The sequence below is a fragment of the Melospiza melodia genome, chromosome 9 (assembly GCF_035770615.1).
Source record: "Melospiza melodia melodia isolate bMelMel2 chromosome 9, bMelMel2.pri, whole genome shotgun sequence".
NCBI lineage: Eukaryota > Metazoa > Chordata > Aves > Passeriformes > Passerellidae > Melospiza > Melospiza melodia.
The window spans coordinates 12,075,196-12,096,910 of NC_086202.1; the positions used below are offsets into that span (position 1 = coordinate 12,075,196).

At 46.0% G+C, this 21,715-nt stretch overlaps 1 protein-coding gene across 5 annotated transcripts in view; it reads left to right on the top strand.

Annotated features, from left to right (window-relative positions):
* The window catches only part of SH3PXD2A (SH3 and PX domains 2A), a 242,460-nt gene that overhangs the window by 86,196 nt on the left and 134,549 nt on the right, over positions 1-21,715 (top strand). For all 5 annotated transcript variants that reach the window (XM_063163269.1, XM_063163270.1, XM_063163261.1 and 2 more), the window contains exons 4-5: positions 10,849-10,925; positions 18,956-19,047. In XM_063163269.1, coding sequence (XP_063019339.1) covers positions 10,849-10,925; positions 18,956-19,047 — 169 coding nt within the window. The remainder of the gene's footprint in view (positions 1-10,848; positions 10,926-18,955; positions 19,048-21,715) is intronic.

A 21,715-nucleotide genomic window follows, 5' to 3' on the forward strand; every position in this document is an offset into this window, starting at 1 on the left:
GATGGCATCTGTCCATTCTTGACCTTCTACTGGGAGACCACAAGTCTGCAGGCTGGACCACCTCAGAGGGGTTACCTGAGGTGCCCAATAGTGTGACTTTGTAACTCCATCCAGACCTGAATAGCACTGCACACCAGGACACAAAGGCAGACAGCATTTGGGGAGCTGCCATTCCTGTGTGGTGGCACAGGGAGAGAAAGACAGGTTTGTTTGTGGGGTGGATTTTGTTTGCAGCCAGTCCCGTTTGGCGGCTCAGTGTCTCTGTGGCTTCAAATGCAATTAATCAGGGCCCAAAAGGGTAATTACCAGTTCACATTCCTAATTCAGATTTCTGTGCCTATTCATGTTAGTGTTTTTTCTTTAATTTAGCAATAAAGTTGGGGTTGTTTTCATGTTTTCATGCTGCTGGCCAAGAGATCCTCATTAAAAATAAAAAAATAGCAAAACATTAGTTTCCAGTCCACCTTTTTTTTTTTCTTCTCCCTGGGAAATGAGAAGCCCATATTAACTGTGAAAGGGAAACAAAAGTGTGCATGGTCCTAGGGTCCTGGTGTCACCTTGGCTGAAGACACTTTTTCTTTCATGGGGTGAGTAATTGCTCAGAGCATTAATCTCTGAAAGAGGCTTTTTATTCTGCAGTGGGCAACTGTTGACTTCTGACAGTGCTGTTTCCTCCTTTGATCACACATAAGCACCTTGCTGAACCCAGAAAGGCAGCCAGGGAAAGCCGGGGTTGCTCAGCATCCTGAGGTGCAGGGCAGCAGCTCTGTCCTCTTGCAGACTTAACACTGCATTTTCTTGCACGTGGAGGAACTGAGAGGAATTTTTCACTGTCCTCCACTGTCTTCTGGCAGCAGCAGGCACTGCTGGTGCCAAGTCACACTTGAGCGTAGTTTGCATTGAGTGGCCTGAGCTGGGAGCAGCTGACGTGCTCACACACAGAGGAGCTGGCTGTGAAGGAGGCTGGTTATCAGATAAGTAATTATAAAATCATTTCCCTGTTCCTGTGCATCGGCTGAGCTGTGATAAGTGCTGGTGTGAGCGCTCAGAGCCGTGCAGCTGAGCTGGAGCAGTGTGAGTGAGCTTTGCTGTTCCTAGGAGGCCAAGGGACCAACACTGGCTCATGTTGGTGCAGCCCATGTGCCACAGGGACCATGGTGTCCCCTGCCTGCCACAGGGGTGGTTACCCTGTGTGCATCAGCAGGGAGGCTCGGACAGTAGGGATGGCTTCGTGGGCAGGAGTTGGAGAGGAGATGCTGCTGGGTGCCCTGGCCACAGACCTGACCCAAAGGCTGCTCCATCAGGCAGTGTGATGGGGTGGGCTGGCCTTGGCTGGTCAGCAGGAGCCCATAAAGCTGCTGTATCACTCTCCTTCTCAGCAGGACAGGCAAGGGGGAAATAAGATGGGAAAAAACAACTTGTGGGTCAAGATAAAAGCAGTTTGATAAAGTGAAAGCAAAGGTCACATGTGGAAGCAAAGGAAAATGAAAGATTTATTCTCTACTTCCCATCATCAGGCCGTGTCTGGCTGCTTCCTTGGAAGTGGAGCTTCATTATGTGTAATGGTTGCTCTGGAAGACAAGTGTCATGAATAATGAATGCTCCTCCTTTCTCCACCTTTCTCTCAGCTCTGACTGCTGAGTTGATGTCATCAGGTTTGGAATATGCCTTTGGTCAGTTTGGGTCAGCTGTCCTGGCTATGTCTCCTCCCAAGATTTTGCCCACCCCAGCTTTCTGGTGGTGCTGGTGGCAATGTTGGAGAGCTGTGAGGCTTTGTGAGCACTGCTTCTGGAGCACCAAAACACTGGGGTGTTATCAACACCTTTCTAGCTGCAGATACAAAGCACAGCACCATGCTCTGCTGCTATGGGAAAATCATCTCCATCCTAGTCAGATCCAATCAATACCTGTGGGCACAAGTCCCAGGTGGGTTATTGCACTGCAGGACAAGGGGTGCAGGTCTGGCTTTGAAGATGGCACAGGTTGGCACAAAGGTGACTGCACCAGTCAGAGCCCCAATGTGTGCCCATTTCCCTTCTCCTGAAGCACAGAAACTGGTCATCCCTGCTTTAAAGCGCATGCTTGTGAGCCTTTGAAGCAGCAATAGCTTTATCAGGGATCAGAGCAGGCAGAGAGAAAATCCCTACCAGAGATTGCCTTAATAACATTTAAAAGTAAGATATATTGAAGAGATGTGTCTGGAACCAGAGGATTATGTCTGTGGTTTGAGATGGTGTCTTGGTCTGTGATGAGCTTCTTGACTCAGGGGCCAGCCAGTTTTGGTCTGGTTGTTGTTCAGCAGCTTCTTCTGTACCTGCTGTCATCTAGTGAAAATTCAGCTTAAAACCAATCAGCAGTTTCACCTGGAGGACTCCAGGAGAGCACTTTGATTTAGGAAACAAGAACAGTGCTCTGTTTTGTGAAGCACTGGGGAGTTAATTTATTACTACACTCTCTGAAACCCTAGCTGGCGAGTTCCAGCCTTGCCTAGTTTGTTTGCTGCCATATTGTTTCTTTGTTTAATTTCTGTGTTAATTGGTGCCTTCCAAATACCCCAGCTGCTCTATGGAGCACTGTCCCTGCCGATCTGAGTGCTGAATTTCACCTCCTAGAATATGGGGCATGTGTAAACTGGCAGCTGACTTAATCACAGTCTCCCACTGGAAAGAGTTTTGCCTCTTTTGTGGCAGAAATTTAGAATTTGTTTTCAATTAAAATAACTGAACAGGAAGATTTTTCTGGCCCTGGATAGCAAGGTAGGTGTATTTTCATGCTACATGTGATCAGCAGAGGGATCTAGGGACTGGCTCTATGGCTTTCATTAGTGTGTGCTCGTTTTGTGACCTTGTGAAGCCACGTTTGCATCCCTACCCCTCAATTTGCAGTGCTCCTGTAAGAACACACGCTGTGGCACCGCGTTATTGCATGGCCACCCTCCCTGTAATAATAACTTTGATCTACGTGGTATGAGTGGAAATATTAGTTTATTCACAGCTCCAGTTCTCAACCAGCTTAAGGGTGGAGCCTCCCAACCACTGTTATTGCCCATCACGCCAGAGGATGTGGCTGGGGCCTTGCTGTGCTTTTCCAGTGCAGTTTGGCAGGGGTGTGGTGCACATCCATCTCCCTGCAGTGACCCTGCTGCAGGGTCTCTTATCCCAGTGGATGTAGCCCCAAGGCTCCCTGCTGGCAAGGCTGGTGCTGGCCCAGGGCCTCTGAGGTGATGTCTCAGGCTTGGTGTCACACCAGCTCCTGCATGAATGACAAATCTCACAAGACAGCATAAATGTCGCTGTTCCTTAAGGCTCCTGCTTTAAAAGACTGAGGAGGAACCATATGGTCCTTTCCTGAGGGTCCATACCACTCAGTGTCAGTAGGAAGACACCTGGTGACTTTACTAGACCCCAGTGAGCAATGTGGTACTTGATGTGGGTTTGGAAAGAGCAGAGAAGGAGTTTTGTTAGTGTTAGCTGCAGGGACAGGGTCTTGCCCTTTAGGAAGAGTATTTTTTATGGTTAAGGTGGCACAAAGGCATTTGAGAGGCTCTATCCTTTTTCTGCTCAGGAGTCAGGCACTGAAGTAGCTCAGATGAAAGAACCATTTTCACCAGCAAATGTGAAATACCCACAGGAACTGCTCCTTCCCAAAATTGTTGGGCCAACGTGCAGCGATCCACATCATTGCAACACTGCCCAGGGAGTGAAAGGTACTCTGGAACATAGCTCTGCAGACTGTGGAGCCCTAATGATTTGGAAATCACAGGTTAGGAGCCACTAACTACCTTGGGGAAGGCAGGACAGTGGTGCCAGCTGATACAGGAGGAAAACCAAGTGTTTCAGCAATCAGATGCAGTGGTTGGTGTTTCTCTGTTTCTCAGTTTGGTGCAGGGTCCAGATAGTCTGATCATTATTTAAGCCTTGGTGGTTTTGCACATTAAATTTGCAAAACTTGGTCCTGGATATTTGGAAATGGATCTTTTTGGAGGATGTTGAACAAAATTAAACAAAGAGTGCAGTGGATGTGATTCTTATCTTAGGGAGAAGCATGCAGAGGTAAGGATGATGCTTTGGGAAGGTTTTCTGTGCCTTTTGCTCCCAGCGCAGCAAAGGTTATGCAAAGAGCAGGACACTCCTGCATCCTCTGTATGAGAAAGCCCTAAGGAATCATTTCTTAGGTGTTTTGAAAATCTGACCCTCTCTGGGGTCCTTGTCTCGATGGGACTGGGAATTATCATGGTGTTGGTTCCTCCAGGTGAGGGTGTGCTAGCTGCTGGCTGCAGGTGTGATCACACTCCTCCCTCTGCCCTCAGACACACTGGCTGCTTTCTGCAATTAAGAGCTCTTGGCTGTTTGCAGGATAATGCAGCTCTTGCAACCAGCAATTACACACCAGTTCACTTTCCCCTTGGAGAAGCTGAGCTGTGTAGTTTGAGGAGGCACCGATTTCACTGCAGAAATTGAAGACCTGACCCACTGAATCAACACTTCCAACATTTTATGACCACCCACAGACTGGGAAGTTCAGTTTTAAGGATTCTGGGGACTTGTGCTTATACTGAGATCATCTTGTGTGGGGTGGATGCTTTACTTTACTGTGCTCTGGTGGTAAAGTTGTTTTAAGTGAAGTGCTGATGGATCTCTGTGTTTGCTGATGCTCATAGACCAGTGAACAGGGAGCTGCCCCACAGTGAAAAAATTGAAAGGATAATTTTGTGCAACTTCTGCCTGCCCTTTCCAGACCAAACTCTGTATCGTTTGCCTACACTGTGATTCCTGCTTTGCTTTGGAGAGGTGAGAGATTTGCAACTAGGATGTGTGAAGAGGAGATTACAGCAGCAATGGGTTGTTTGGGTGATAGCAGCAGGACACAGAGCAATGTGAAGGAGCTCTTGGCCTATGCAAAATATTCTACAAAGGTAGCTTGAGATTTGCACCCCATGGCCCCCGTCTGTCACTCCTGAATTTCACTGTCAGTGCTCGTGGCTTTTCTCCTTCCAGCTGTGCCTGATGCTTCAATTCACAAAGTGTGGACTAGCAAAGCTACTCTGGAGCTGATGCTGTTGTCCCTGGAGGACAATCCAGCCCTGTCACTTGGTTCCCCTTTCTAATTATTCACAAAAGAGCATATTCTGCTTATCACTTCTAATGGAGGAGGATTTATCTTCCTGGTGATACTCTTTTATACAAGCCACGTTACTTCCCATGCTTTATTGCTTCTCAGTGATTTTCTTTAACATTGCAGCTTCTGCACATTAAAAACAGGATCCAAGGGCAGGAGGACACTATCCCCACCATCCCCCACATCTCAGGGCAATATTGTTATTGCTTGTGTGGCTTTCCTGGCTGCCCCATCTGTCTCTATCACCTCTTGTCACCTTCCATGGTAATTCCTGCTGATTAGCAAAGGCCTTTATCAGCTGAGGCTCTTTGGCAAGACAAGTTCAGCCAACAGTTCTGACTCTGTCACGAGTTTCTACTTATTAAAAGAGTCCTTCCCCCTCCCACCAGTGGAAACACTATGAATCATTTCCCTCCCCTTTTTTTGTCAGGAGCAAATGCCATCAGTGTTAGGACCCTGGCACTGACTTTCTGACTCCAGGAAATCATGGGTGAAACAATCCATGGAAACTGGAATCCCCATTTAAAAGTTAGATATTATTTTGTAAGGAACACACCTCCCTTCTGGCTGCTATCAGATTGCCATCTGATTGACATTCACATGTACTTTCATGAGAAAAATAATTTTTTGTTATATTCCATATCATTGTGCTGTTGATCTATCTATTTTACAGTGCAAGGTGGCAGTGCATGTTAAAATGCCCCATTTTGGAGATAGATTGTGTGTCAGGTGCCTGAGAATTTTGGCAGGACCCTGAGGTGGATGTCACAGCTTAACTGGGTTGAGGGGAATTTGTGTCATATTTGATGGCAGGCCTGTGCTTATTTGGTGTATAAAAATAATTCTAATAGCCATGTGTAAGAATTAGAAGCCTTCATAAAAATACTTTAATGGCAAAATAGTTTTAGTTACACTGGAAGAAGCTTCTTAGCTCAAAAGGAGAACCTATAACTGCAGTCGGGCTAAATTCTTTACTTTTGTTTACTGATGCAACTGATGCAGTGTAACTGCAAGAAGAGTCTGACCTCATCTGCCAGGTACCTCTGAGAAGCTGATCTTGGGTTAAACATGTTGCTTGGCAATCCATACAGACCTGGTGCCTCCCAGGTTTTCAGGTAAAAAAGGCAGAGAATCAACAGCCCAGTAACAAGAACAACATGAAGAGGCAGAAGCAGGAGCTCTTTCCTGCTCCTGGGAGAGAGAACTGACAGAACCTCCCCAGCTGGAGCTTCTGTAGTCAAGGCAGCACATGTCTCTTTTAAACGTAAATCAGATGAGACATTAGAGTACTTTTAGTGCTCCCATTAGTCTTCAGGCTGTCCACTATAGAATATTTATCATATGGCTTGCTTCACGTGCTTCATTCTGAAGTGTGGTGATGGTGCTTGAAATTCAAGATTAAATGTCAGTATGCATTTGTCCATCATCGCTTTGAGAGTGTGTTTGGTCTCTTCTTAGTCTCTTTGCAAAGAGCAGAGGCTCTTTGCATCAAACTATTGGTGTCCTTAGGCCAATCCATCACCCAGACATACCTGGAAATGGGACTTGAGCTCAGCAATCCAAGAGTAAGACCAAGAGATGAATCTGTTCTCTGTCAGATTAGGAAGGGAGCTAAACACAATTTCCCTGCTCCTTGCTGGCCCTGCAGCAGCTGCCTCTCACTGTTGGCTCCAGGGGAGCAGCAGGGCTGGCAGCTCAGCACTGAGCCACTGCCACCAAGGTGGGAAGGTCACCAAGGCATCCCTGGAAGGTCTCAAGGCCTGGATGTGCAGCACCTCTCCTTGGCAGTGAAAGGTGTGATCGGGAGATTTGTTTTAGAGACTGTCTGAGAGCTTACAAATCCCCAGTCAAGGGCAGTGGCTGCTGACAGCTGGCATCTGCTGTGCTTGTAGGGGCTGTGTTCCATATGTCCCCCTCCTAGACAAGGAAAGCAGGGTTCTCCTGCTAGGCATCCCCTCAGGGACTTGTGCTGGTTCTTTGCTGGTGGTGCCTGGTGCTGTCCTGCCTCAAGACCATGCTCCACAGTGCCACCAAGCTGGGTTTCTTCCCTGTACAAACCACGGCCTTGGCTATTACAAACCATTAGGCTGTGGACCCTTCTGGTGTACTCAGCACAGGTCTGTGGGCTAATGGGAGCACCAGAGTGTTTGGTTAAACCAGTTTGTTCTTGGGCCTCATGGCACTTGTTAAAAGTCTATGTTACTCCAAGTATGAGGTGATGCAGGAATAAAATTATATTCTGAGGATACTTTTAAGCTTACAGAATCAGCAGCTGCCAGATAGACAATCTCCTGCATAGCTTTATTATTCCCACTTTGTGCACCCACTGTGTATACAGGAGGAAACTTAGGTCTTATGAGAGAAGAGGTGTGTGGTTGTGAAATTAAAGACTGCATACATATATATATATATATATACACACACACACACACACAAAGATGAAGGGATGACTTAAAATGTCTTCTACTATGTTAAACCTGATACTTTGCCTCTTATCCATATTAATTTCCTAGGAATAATATTTTCTTTAAAGAAAAAATGATAAAAATAAATACTGTTATCCTGCATTAGCAGAAGGGCTGGAGCCCTGCCTTTCCCACGTCTCTCTTTCCAATTGCTGCTGTCTTCAGAGCCCTTTCTAACATGTGCCAGATCTCCTTTGGCCCTGTCCAAGCCTGGCACACCAGTGAATGAAATACTTGCATGAGGCAGCGTCATCTCGTGTAACCTTTGACTTCCCATCTGAATGGACACAGATTTCCTGTTCACTTCCTAGCTGGGCTGCAGTGTGCTGAAAAGCCACTCATCCTTCTGTAAAATGGGGCTGTAGTGCCTGAGGAGGCTTAAAAGAGCTGCAGTAAAATTCAGGAGGGAGAAAGCAGTGCTCTGTGTACTCACAGAGAAGAGATCCCTTCCTTATATTCCCGGAGGAAAAGCCAAGTGGCCCATAAACCACTACTCCACCCTCGCCAGGAAATTGTCTGGGCTGTTCTGCATTTACCAGCCACCCTGGAACTTTCCCACTTGATGTTGGTGCTGGGCAAAATGCTCCCTTCCAGTGCTGTCCAGAGGGCTCCTTGCTGGCTGATGTGCTCCTGCTGCCCAGCTCTCTGCCTTCCCTGGGTTTATGGTGACCCTGTCTCCCGTGTTAGGCAAAACTTTCCATTGACGGGGTCTGCACTCACTTGGAGAAGGCAAAGAGTGTACAACATGGGTCTCTCCACTCCCTTCCTTTTCCAGTCCTGTGGGACCTCCCTTGCTTTCAGAGGAAGACCAGGAGAAAAGGGGGAGCGGGAGAGAGCAGCTGTAACTGGCACTGGGTCTGCCACCAGCTCCTGCTGGGCGGCTGTGCTGGCTTTGACTGAGCCCCCATCAGCACGGTCTGCCTTCCCAGACAAGGGGAGAAGCTGGGCTCTTGGGAAGCTGTCCCTCCTTAGGTGACTCTGTCAATGAGACTTCTGTGCCTGAAGACCTCCAGAATTTGTGTGTGGGGGGGGGGGGGGATGCCATCCTTGCTGCCCATCAGAACTGGATGTGTTTGCAGAGTGTTCTTGTTTTTCTTCTTGTTTTTTCTTTGTCGACTGCCACTCCGCAGTGCTCTAAAATACCCAGTCTTCTCCAGATCTCAGCTTTGAATGCCATACTGGATTGGGCAGCTGCAGATCTTCCCCACTGGCCTCGTTGAGCCTTTTCCAGTTTCCAGCAGTAGAAGGAAAATCTTCCTTTTGCTGATGGGATTAAAATGGAAGCACCTTCTGGGCTTTGCTTTGTCCTAACACCACAGCTGCCCTGATATTTTCCATCTCCATTTAAGGACTGAATTAAGATTCATCATATCCTGGGGTCGTTTTTGTACTGTTTAATATAACATTCTTTATTATTACTTTTAGAAAAGCTGAGTTGCATTTACAGGAGATCTTTCATGTGTTTAAATCTTTGGTTCCTTTATGTTTTTATATGGTCACCCGTTCAACTTTCAACTCATGGCTTGAACTGAAAACAGGAAAGACAGAAAGTGAGAATGTTTCCAAAATGTCGTTTTCTCTTTGCAGTATATTTATAAAAGTTGCAAAAAAAAATACCAAAATCTCCCACACCAGCATTTCTAGAGCACTGACAAAGGAACTATTCCTTTCTCTATAGCTACCCCTACCTTTTTCTGCCCCCCAAAAGCAGTTTATTGCTGTTATGCAGTATAAGTGTGATCCTCAAGGCAGATAATTCTCACCATTTACCAGACAGAGAAGCAGGAAATCAAGAATCTTCCAGTGTGTCCAGTGTGGGTCAGTGCAGGAGGATGGAAGGGTCACTTTCCTTCTCCAGCTGCTTCTGACTAAATTGCTCAAGCTGATGCAATTTGACTAAACTGCTCAAGATGATGCAATGTCTCAGACACCCATTGAAGATTTCCCAGTGGCCACAAGGCATCACATCCTACAGGGATGGCTCAACATCAGCATAGTAATGAGATAACCACAGGGAACCCAGAGAGGGAAACCGATGGCACCAGGAAATGGCTTCACCTCACAGCACAAACTGTTTTGTTGCCAGAATTGGGGATAAAGATAAACCACTTTCTCCTGTCTGAAACAAAAGGCTTTAACACCTTCCAGATTAGCAGCTGTGGAGGAAAAGGCAGCTAAAAGGGGCAGTGTCTGGGGGAGGCTTAGAACCTGTGCTACTGGACTGTCAAAGGCTGCCATTTCATTAACCTCCCAGATTGTGCAATCGGATGAAGTCAAAGCCACATATTCAGATTTTGGATCTGATTTGATTTCTTAGTCCAGTTTCTTATCTCACAATCTATGGATGAGTATCTTATTTGCCTGTTGGTAGAAGTTTGGAGCAGGGTGTAGTATAGATGTGGTTTTTTTAAGATATTTCATGGACTAAATAATGCTGGCAGATACTGTTTTCTTGTACCACAAGGAGAACATACAATTTATTCTTGTCTGATTGTATTAAAAAAAATACAGCACAAAAAGAAAAGGGAAGAAAACCACCAAAAAAGGATATGAAGATATAATCCCTTCTAGCCAAAAAAATACCAACTCTATGACATCCTTGTGTGTGGGGAAACTCAGTTCCTAGATTATTTTGATAAACTTTGTTACAATCAGTTTCACACAAAACCCGGTTGTTTATTTAATCTTAACTGCTTGCAGAAATGTCATCCAGTAAGGACATGGAGGTTATTATTTTTCTTTTAGTTAAAAAAAAAAGAGTTTGTTTATTTTTCTTCTGTTATTTGGTTTCTCCGTGTAGATTTATAAGGGCTCTGTCACCAACAGTCTTGTATTTGCTTGTGAGCTGGGTGTGTGGTTTGTCTGCTGGAAGGGCAGGAGCATCCACAGTGGGAGGCAGTGAGTGGGGAGCAGATGGAGCCCCTGATGCTTCCTGCACAGCCAGCATGGCCATGCCAAAGTGACCCTCAGCTGGGAGCGAGTCACAGCATAGTGTCAGTCCATTCCAGGGTATTGCCATCACTGTGAGGGAACCAAAACCTTCTGTGTTAGCTACAGGGTGAAATCAGAACCCCCCTCTGTCCCATAAGTCCCTGGGTGCCCTTTGGAAGCTCACACGGGCAGGACTGTGGTGGCAGTCATCCGGGTTTCATGCTGGAAGCCATGGCTGGAGCCAGGGATGAAACCCTCTCTGCTTGGTGCTGCTGTGCTGTCCCACATGGCAGGTGATGCCCCTAACCCTCCCCTTGGTGTGTTCTCTCCTCAGGCAAGATCCTGTTCCGGAGGAGCCACGTCCGAGACGTAGCAGTGAAGAGGCTGAAGCCCATCGATGAGTACTGCAGGGTAAGGCTCTGGGGGCACAGCCCTCCTGCCTGGGGGCTCAGGGCACCACCACTGCTGGCATTTCCCTGCTGGAGAAAGGAATGGATGTGTCACAATGCTGACACCCATCACAGGGAGGGATGGTCCCTCCCAAACACCACCCAGACTGACAGGGCAGGTGGAAACAGGCTGCTATTTGCTCCCAGGGTCCTCACAGCTTTTCCCTGGCAAACTTAATGTACTGGTTTGGTGCCTCATTTACTCAGTAAAGGCTCTAAGCCTCACCTGCCCTAAATGTGGATTTTTTTTCTGCATCAGCCTTGATGACTCAGGAGTTGAGCAGGCAGAGTGGCACAGCTAAGGTGGTGTTTTCTTCTGTTTTCTGCCTGTCTGTCCCCTGGTGCCACAAGAGGGACAGCGGTGGCTGGTGCAGCACTGAGGGTGGACCTGTGTCTTCCAGGAATGCTTCTCCTCGTGAGTGAAAGCCTGGAGATTTATTGCTGGACAGAAAAGCTTGACTCTGTTGAGAAGAATATTAAGCCACCTAATCTTTTCTTTCTAAACTAGAGTTTATGATTTGATGATAATTAATTCTCTGTCAGTAGAATAAAAGTAGTTTGCTTAGGCAAGTTCTACTTGCTTAGGCAAGTAGGATTCCCAGTTTTTGCAAAGGTATCAAGTCCGTCAGCACATTATTTAAACCCCAGACTTCCTCTCTTATTTCCCTTGAGGTTTTCTTTCCACTTTTAGAAAGTCAGAGGAGCAGGTGGAGGGGGGAAAAAGCATTCCCAAGAACTTCTCCAGTCAGACATTTGCTCATCCAAAATTGGAAGCAGATTGCCAAAGTGCCTGAGGCGTGCTGGGGGTGGTGGTGGTGGTGGTGAAACCCATGCCATCTGCACCCCCGGGGTGAGGAAGCTGCAATTAAAGTCTTCTCTCATGAGATCAGGCTTTCTTGTGTGACAATTAGTGTACTGTCTTCCTGCTGGCAGCCAAATGGCTCTTTCTGAAATATGTAGGGTCTCAGTGGGTCCCCAGCCTCCCTCCCTCAGACAGGAACTGCCGGCGACAGGAGCAGCGGGGCCGGCTGATGTCAGGGTTCACCCAGCAGATGCTGGTGGGGAAAGCAGGGACTTTGTCACCCAGCAGTGAAAGCAGTGACCAGGGGCAGCTGGTTCTCTGGGACCCCATTGTCTGTGTCCCAGACAGACCTGACCTGACCCAGCCTGGCCTGCCGGGGCTCCACTGGTCATGGCCAAGGGGTGTGTTGTGGCTGATGGCACATTCATTGACACGGTGGTGCTGTGATTGCTGCTCTCCTCATTTCCTTTTTTCTCTCTTGGACAAGTCTGGCTCAGGTCATAGAATCATAGAACGGTTTCACTTTGGTCTGATCTGCTGCTGCTGCCCAAACATGGTTCGATATGTGCCTGCACTCAATCTGTTTACTTAATCTATGTATTGATAGATGCTGCTTTTGTGAATAGAGACCCTGCAGTGTTGGATTAGCCCAGTTTCCTCCAGCCCAGTGTTTTCTGTCTCCAGGAGCAGCCACAGTGGTTCTCAGCACTGAGTATCACTTTAGTGACTTCTCCAGAATATTATTCCAGTGGTCTTTGGCACGTCAGTTTCTTGTGCCTGATGTAATGTCTTTTTATTTTGTTTGCAGTTTACTGTAATTTGTATTTAATTTGCCTTTGTACCTATTTTCTGCTTTTCTGCCCTTCTCCAGTGAATGTTTTGATTCTTTAGAGAATTGTATGGAACTGTAGAGCAAGAGCATAATTTTGACAAGTTCCTACTTCTATAAGAGTTCAAAGCTTATGTCCATATTAATCCTGAAATGAGTAGGCTGACAAATTTGAAAAACTTAGAGATTTAGAGATTTTTGCTGGAATGATGTGGGTGAAGCTGATGGAATCAAATGAATAAACAGAACAATAGACCTTTGTCCCCTGGAATCTGTGTGGCAGCAGAGGGGGAGGCAGGTTCAAATGCAAAGTTCATGGCATTTTTTTTTTGCAAGATAGGAGTTCTCCATCCATGTCACCTGTCTGGAAAGCTGAAGCACAAATGGGGGATGCAAATGTTTGACCATTTGTTGTCTTGTTTTTGCAGACTGTCTGTCAGTGTGGAAATTTGCATGGCTGAGAAGCAGGTCTTACTCCTGCTGTGTGGAAGTGTTTGTGGTTTCTGTGCCAGGAACAGGCAGAGGCTGTCTTAGAGTTTGTGGGGATACTTGGCAGTAAGGGGAGGTCTGCAGAAGATTCTGTATCAGGGGCATGATCCCTCTGGACCCTACAGCTTCCATCTCTGTATCCTTCATGTCTGGGTTGTTCCCAGTGCATTGTAGCAGCTTAGAGAAATGCATCACAGAGGTAGCTAGGGCAGTGGTTTTGCTAAGGCTGCAGGAAACTTTGAAGTTGCAACAAAAATGAGAGGAGTGGGATACATGGGAAGATTTCCAGGAGTTTTCTCATCTGTAAGCATGAAAGTGCAGAGTCTGGATGTCCTTACTGGTAACCTGAGTGAGTTACCAAACAAACTGTGTTTTGCCAGTAAATGTGTGCTGCCCACTGGAATTAGTCTCGCTGGATGATTTCCCTCTTAACTGTAGGCTTGGAATTAGTTTAGTGTGATTTAAGGTCTTCTGGGCTCATTGGACCCAATTTTCTAAATTTGTTTAGGAATTTTTGCCAATATGAAAGAAAGAGCAACTTCATAGAGCTCCCTTCCCGAGGGGCATTTTATTTATGAGGCTTTTGATCTCTCAAACACACCTCTGGTGAGTGTTTGTCCAGTGTGTACCATCCTGTCTTCAAGAAAGACCTTTCAGGTCAGTGGTTCACAAAACCATTGCTCTGTCCTTTCACAGCCCTCTGGGAAGAACTGGGCCAGAATTTGCTGACTTCCATATTTGTGCGTGCTGATCCTAATTGAGGGAAGCATCTTTGTGCAGGGAAGACCTTAAGATGTAACATCCCATTGTCATAAACACTAACCTGGGTTTGTCACATGCCTTCATGCTGTCCCAAATAACTGGATATGGTTTTAAGAAGAAGCTTGGGAGTTTTTCTGTAGTGAGGCTTGAGTATTCAAATGGACATCACCTAAATGGAAATTAAATGAGCAAGTCACATCAGTGCCAGGAAGTACTTTTATTAATGTCGTTCTTTTATTAATGTTCACTATTTGAGAGACAATACTTCACAAACATAATTACCTCCCTCTTGGTCTCTCAGTCCTGCCTCTCTTTCAAGGTTTAATCCTTGAACCTGTCAAGACAGGTGCACAGACATTTCTCTCTCTATCTGTTGTACAACTAAGCTAGTTTGATTGAAGATGGAATAGTAGTCCTGGTCAAGAATGGGAGTTTAACTGAAATACTTTCAAAATTTATCTGTTGTTAGTGAAATACTTTCAAACTTGATCTGACATTTTTAATCCATGTTTCAGAATCCCGGTGCATTTAGACTGGCTGCAGTAATGAGAGTTAATTTTTTGCAACACTCTTCTCAGCACCTGGAGCAGAGCCTTGTTTTCCATTGTGTTATGGTGCTTCCATGACAGAAGCTCTTACAATGTTCCAGTTACTTCCAAAACTGCACCCTCTTTCCTCCTTTTCTCAGCTCTTTATTTATTCCTTCTCTCCAGTCTAAACCACCCCTATTCATTCTTCATCCACTTCTCTGCCTGCCTGTCAGTGTTTGCCATCCACCACTTCAGTGCTTTAGTTCAAGCTTGAGATTCTCAGTCAAACAGAAGATGTTTTCATATAGATGAAACAATTTATTTCTTTGTTCTCAGAAATCATCTGTTTTATTTGCACCTTCCCCCTTGTTGGGCTCATGGCCATTCCCAAACATCTGGCTCTAGTGACTAATGTTAATGAAAATGATAAACAATTAATGGAAAAGTAAGGGAGTCATAACTGTGCAGTATTGTAAGCTGGCACTGTGTCTTTGTATGCAGAGCTGGGAATAAACCCACTGGACATTAGGGATTTAAAAGCTGTGCATCTGAAGTGTCTCTAGGGGCTGTGTGGAGACAATCAGTGATTCACCCCTTCCAGAGGCAGACACCCATGGCAGGGGGTAGACAAAGCACCCTCTGAGGATGCTGCTCTTTCTCTAGCAATGATACCAGTTGATACACAAGTGTGGCAGTCTCCCATGGAAGACACATGAAGTTCATGGGGTGAATAAAATTCTGTGCATACCCACACATGTGCTCTGCATCTCTGCATATACACATCTCTGCATCAGCTTTTTATAAATATACCTTTAAAAACGCAACCCACAGCTCTCAACACATTGTTAGGAGTGCCTGCAGGGTTTTATACCAGGTATTCCATGAAGCCTTTGAGCTGTGATACAGTCCCAGGGAGCAGTTTCCATTTCATGTAACCATAAGCAATTTGATTGCTGTGTGTGGCACACAGCAGCTTTCCACAGGTGGGCTGGGGCTCTGAGAGTAGCTGGCCATCCCCAGCACACCCTGCTCACACCCTGCCTAATGTTTCAGCTTTTCTATAGCCTTTTGAGTCACCTGCTCTGCAAGGCTGTAAGCTGTGCTATAGAGCCAGACATGATTACAGGCTGGAAGGACACATGAAAGCCCATCTATCTCCTGAGGGATGTGAGAGGGCTGAGCAGTGCACGTCCTGTGCATGCCAAGCAAGGAAACATGCTATTACTGATAGTTCTCAATGCTTGTGCAAGGCTGAGTTCTGCTTGCTGGCTCTTTTTATCTCTCACCTTTCCTGTGCAAGTTCCTGGATGCTTGCTGTTTGTAGCTGTGTGTGTTTACCTCTGGTTTCCACATCTCCAGAAGAATGTCACTTCCCTGTCCTTTCTCTCCTTTGTGTTCCTCTTTGTTCCTCTTTACACTTCTTCCCTTGACCCTGCAGTCTTTCCTTCAGGCTGTTGCAGCTCTGCCCTGGAACTGTCTTGCTGGAAATGCCAGAAGCTTGCATTTTCCCCTTGCAGAGTGACAGTGGTGTCCCTGATCTCCTCAGTGCACTTTTTGTTTGCTCACCAGAATTGTGTTGGCTTTGACTTGTTCATGTGAATTTTGTGTGAATGTGAATGCTGAAGAGACACTTGTCTCACTAAACAGTGTCACCACTCCCTGCTGCTATTCAGAATTTAATAGAAGGATCCTGATTGGTTTTACACCCTTGGTTGCCCTTTTTAAAACCATTTCTTAGAGTTTCTTACCACTTCTTTGGGTTTTGTTCCTTAAAACAAAATAAGGAAAAATTGACTGGTTTGACTTTACACCTGAGCTTCCCAAAAAGCATGCAATGGCAAGTTACTGTGGGCTGGATTTCAGTCCATCTCTGTGCATAAGGCTGGAGATTGCAGCACACTGGGAGATGATTCAGAAGCAGAAGAGCCAGCCCTGCCCCAGGGTGGGAAGGTGGATGGCTGGGTGTGGAAATGACTGGCTGATTTTTATCCACTCCGTGCAAAAGCCTGGAGTCAGAGAGGTGCTTTTCAGCCATCCTCCTTCAGCTTAGCAGGATCATAGTGCTTCTGTGGGTTTCCAGGCAGACAACCACTGATTCAGGGGGTTCAGATTTCCCAAAGCTTCCCTTCATTTAGAAACAAAAATCTCCACAGCAGCTTTGCATTCCTCCATCACTGAACACCCGCTCTGTGCTCAGCTCAGTATTGACATCTGGAGCCTGGTTCTTGGGAAGGGTGAGCACCTGTGACCTGCAGGGAAGTGGGGACTCTTTGGGAAGGTGTCTGATGCCCCAGACCCCCGTGCTGGGTGTGACTCTGGTATTTGTGTTTCTCTAGTAATGACACGTATCGTTTGCACTGCTTGCTCCTGCCCCATTGACTGTGCAAGCCTGAGCCCTTTGGGATTTCAAAACACACTGTAGATATTGAATACCTGAGCCTCCTAACCTTTCTGCAGATTAGGTAAGTGTTATTGCTCAGCATTGGAAGGGGGTAGCTGAAGATATAGCCCAGCAGAATTTGATGAAAAGAGGTTAAGTAACCTGCCCTGACCAAGAAGGGTGTGAATAGTAGAGCCAGTGCTAAATGTCAGCTCCATCCACTGTTGGTTAGACAGCATTGCTTTGCTGTCTCTTGCTTGGGGCGCAGATGAATAAATGTTGTTTCTGTTCTTGTTAGGCTGTGCTGGTGAGGCATGGCTCTTCAACATGCTGTGATCATTACTATTCCTGGGCACTTCCTGACTTCCCAGTGTTATTCCTGGTTTGCCAGCTGGATGCATGTATTTATGTACAGTAGGAAGAAAGGCACAGCTCACACCTTTGTTACACTTTTAGACAAGTTTGAACAAACAGAGGTGGAGACCAGGGCATCCTTTGTTCCTGTAGAAGAGCTTGAGCTTTCCAGCTGTTCAGTTTCATCCTGCCTTAGTGCAGCAGCCTGTGGTGCTTACCCTGGCACTTGCACCCACCAAGCTCTTGCCCAGCTTCTGCATCTGGTGCTGCTTCCTTTGCAAGGCATCTTTTTCAGTTCTGTAGTGCAATTCCACATGACCAAAGGCCAGAGCCTCATTTTTCACAGGCCTAGTGATACCAAATAGATTTTCCTAATGTTCTTGTAATATCCCTTCACAAAGGAGAGGAGAGCTGTAGGTGTGAAGCATTTGACTTTGAATTTATGAACACCTCAAAATAAGACCAAATCATATAATACTGGAGACTACAATTTCATAGCAGGCTTTTTCCAACTCTTTTCCTTCACACCCCCATGCAAATGTGGTCTTGGAAACAAATCTGGCCACTTCTAAAGCCTGGTTAAAAACAGCTCTGTTGGTAACCAACTGCCCTGTCCTGCCTTTGTGCTTTGGTTGGACCTTCTGGCGTGTCTGACCAAGATCAGTCAGATGCCTCATGGTTAATATAACCTGTTCACCTAATGCATCTTCATTTAGTTCTGGTGCAATTTTTCATCCGTCTTTCAAGATTGTTTGTCCTACTTTCAACTAGGAGAAGAGCCAGACAATCTCATTTTGTCAAACAGGTTTACAGCAACTCTAAGAAGCTTGGTCTATATTTAACCTGTGGCCTATTTTCAGCATAACTTAGCGCAGGAGGAGGTGAAGTCCAGCCTCTTCTCCTCTCCTGCTTGTCATTTCTGGAGGCAGCCACCCAGTCATGTCACTGAGAGCTGCTGCCCCATCTCTGTGGGCTGGGGACAGCTCTTTAACTTCTCTTGGCACCATAAAGCTCTAGATTCTGAACAGCAAATTCATACCATGTTTCTGCCTTGTGTGCTTGTCTTATTTTAGGTCTTGCTTTCCAGTACACTTCAACATAATGTGGTTGATGCCCAGACTGTACTTATCTATTGCTGAATATGACAAGTGCCATGTCCCTCTGCCAAGGAGAGTGCACAGACACTGCTAGCCAGGATGTGCTGTGCAACCTTCTTCATTCAGAAAAAGCCTCTCTGTGTTTTGGTTGGGTTTTGATTTGGTTTTTTCAGACACTTAATCAAACTTCCTTTCCTGTTAATTTAGGAGCAAATTGTTGTTTGGTTTGGTTTGATTATGGGCTTTTTTTAGCGAACGCTGCTTTTTGTGTGGACAGTACTTCATGGAAAGCTTTATGAGCACATTAATCTATTGTCTGAATGGGTGTTGAATTTGTGTGCATTGACACAAGGCCTGTGAGCCTTAACCTCAGCATGTGAGGTGCTGTGCAAGCCCATGTCACAGACTGTCCCAGCCACAGAGCAATTATCTGTGCAGTGTCATGGTTTTGCACTTATGGACCAAACTTTGCTCTTGAGCACATGGCAAAATAAATAACATTGGCTGATTCTAAGAACTGTTGCTTGTCTGAATTCATTGCTTCCTACCTGACATTTGCAGTCAAGGCTTGCTGTTTCCTTTCTTCTCAGGTAAGGAGCCAGGTGTGCTGCTAACCTGTATTCTTCAGTATTCTTTTCCCCCTGCCAGGACTGTTTTGCCTCCTCATGCGTGGCAGTTTAGATGTTTGATGCCATGTTTCAAACTTGGCTTATGTCTAAGTGCTTCTCACTGTCTGTTTTGTTTTGCAGGCACTGGTTCGGCTTCCTCCCCATATTTCACAGTGTGATGAAGTCTTCAGGTTCTTCGAGGCTCGCCCAGAAGACCTTAACCCTCCAAAGGAGTAAGTGTGGTGATGGTTTTCCCGTGCTGCTCAGTACATTTTGATTAGCTGGAAGGAAAAGGTCATTTGTTTTCATTACTGCTGTAGACGTGGGAACAGATTTTGTAGCTTTCATTACTACCTAGAAAATGCCCAGCAGTTACATACAACCCGTGTGGGTGAATGGAGGACAGGGAAGTCAAGCAGCCCTCAGACACAATTTTCAGCCATCCTCCACCCACCTTTGCATTGTTTCTTGCTCATGGTTCTAATGAGGGAACCTCCCCTGGTTTGTAGGTTTTACCTGATAGTTATCACCAAGGAGTCATTTAGTTCCCAAAAAGCATTGGCTCAGTAGCAGGGGGAAATCCTGCCAGTAAGCACTTGGCTCATAATTACCAGCTGCTTCTTTAAATGTACTCCTGCCCAGAGATACTTAGCTATCAGTAGGGAGCAAGAGTGTGGTCCAGATCCAAAATTGTCTCTGGAGAGTCTATTCTTTCTGAGCAGGAAGCCAAGAAAAGGAGGAGGGAAAGAGCTCCCATTAAACACGAGGCAGAATTGTAGTTTTTACCTTGGAGCAGACAGGCTGATTCATTCTGATGCACTCAGGGTCCATAGGACTCATTTATCCAGGGAAAGTGTTGGCAGGAGGGTATTTACAAGCAACAGTGCTCCCTTGCCTGGTATTTCCTTTTCTCTTTCATCCCAAACAGGATATATCTTATTGTACTCTGCAATAAGATTTTGACTTGGTCCCATTGTGTTTTGTGCTGCTTTGTTGCATGATTTGAAACCTGATTGCAGGCAGTGTTACCATAATTTGCTTTCTCCCTTGTTTGCACACCCACTGGATAAGGGGAAATGGATGCTTTTTTTTTTTTTTTTTATGGGCTTTGGGCACTTCAGCACATGCAAACCTGTAGTTATTGAAAGATTTGTTTTGGCTTTAGCTGTCTGCTCCCATGCTGGTGAAAAAGAGAGGAGGACCTTTGCAATTTGATTTCCCAGACTTTGTTCCTTGCACATGCATGGGTTTGTACAAGGAGATGTGTTAACATGTGTACTAAAGAAGGCACTACTGGCATCACTGAGAGTTTCCATTTAGGGTCTGCAAGTAGGTTTGCAAAGGTTACTTGATCCCACAACACCCCATTTGCAATGCAAAGACACATCCCTGTGTGCCAGGCAGAAACGCACACCCAGAAGAAGAGTTAGGTCCTAAGAGTTATGGAAGAGTTTGCATGGAGGAACTCAAATGGGGGTTATGAGTCTGCTTGAAACTCCTGTCTGCTTTCTGTACTGATGCAGACCCTACAGCAAGGAAAGGGCCTGGGACCCAGGCCCACCCCAAGGTGTACCCTAACCATATGGCTTGCATCCCTTGTCCCTACTCACAGTTGTAGAGGGCCTGTTTGACAGCCTTGCAGGAATTTTCAAGTTATCCCTTCACTGCCCTCTGCAAAAACAAAAAAGACTAAATGTTCTCAGCCCAAGCCTTGCATCCTATTCCAACCTAGTAATAAGTGTGATTTATTTCCCTGGAAAATGTAGAGCAATAACCTGATTAAATCTCACTTCACTAATGTCTGCAAGACATTAATCTAGCTGGGTTTAAACAAATCCTACCTCGTCTTCTGTAAGCAAACAGATCTTAGGGAAGGTGTCTAAGGTTTCTGCTGGGAGTGCTTCACAAAAGATGTATTGTTGGAAACTGAAGATTAGCCTCTACAAAAAGATGATGTAAAAGCCAACGGAAACATCTTAGTGTTTTTCTTCTGTGAACTGAGGGGGAAGGGAAGAGATCTGAGGCTCACTGGACCACTGTGTAGGGTCTGGGGGAAGGACACCTCCAGGGCGATTCTGAACCTCAGCAGGCACTGCAGGAAGGAGCATGATTCCAGAGAAATCCCAATGTATTCCCTTGTTTTCTTACCCTGCCAAGCCCCTCCAGAAACAGTGAGCCAGTGGTGCCCAAGCCCTGTGAATTCAGTCTTCCCCAGACCTCATGGTTCATCATTCCTCTCACTGGAGGTAGGGCTGTAGCCTGGAGGCATCATCTAGACTATCCTAATTATGTTATCTATTTCTTCAGCTGCTTCTTTTAGCCCTCAGCACAGAGGTGGTTTGTATGTTGCTCTGTCAGCACAGGCATTGGCATTCAGCTTGCTGGGTTAAAGAACAATAAGCAAGTGACTCGGCCACCAAGGGGCAGAGAACAGAATTGCTTGTGCTGCCTGCATATATCCTCTCTGTGCACAATGGGATGATCTTCAGTTTCGTGTTGACCTGCTCAGTTTTTATGCAGCAGCTTGGCCTCATAAGACAAAGCCTGACCTAGGGTTTAATTAACTAATTTTCAGGAGTGTAACCTTAATCCCATGTGCATTTGGGTTGTTGAGCCCAGAGAGTTGATGGAGTTTTTGAGTGTCAGTGACTAAACCTGTGCTTCCAGACAGATATACATGGGAGTTTAGACTTTGAGGGAGGAATGACAAAAATGTCTAGTTTACCTTACAGCTGGGATATGCAGAGAGGTATCCATGCCTTTAACTCCTGAGCCGTGGCTTGCAGTGGTGCACTAATCCATGTAGCACTGCATCAATTCAGCCACAAAGCTGAGGTCTTCACTTCTGTTCCTATTGTCCTGAAGACACCAGAACTCCCCTGCAGTTCCTTAGGTGCCTTT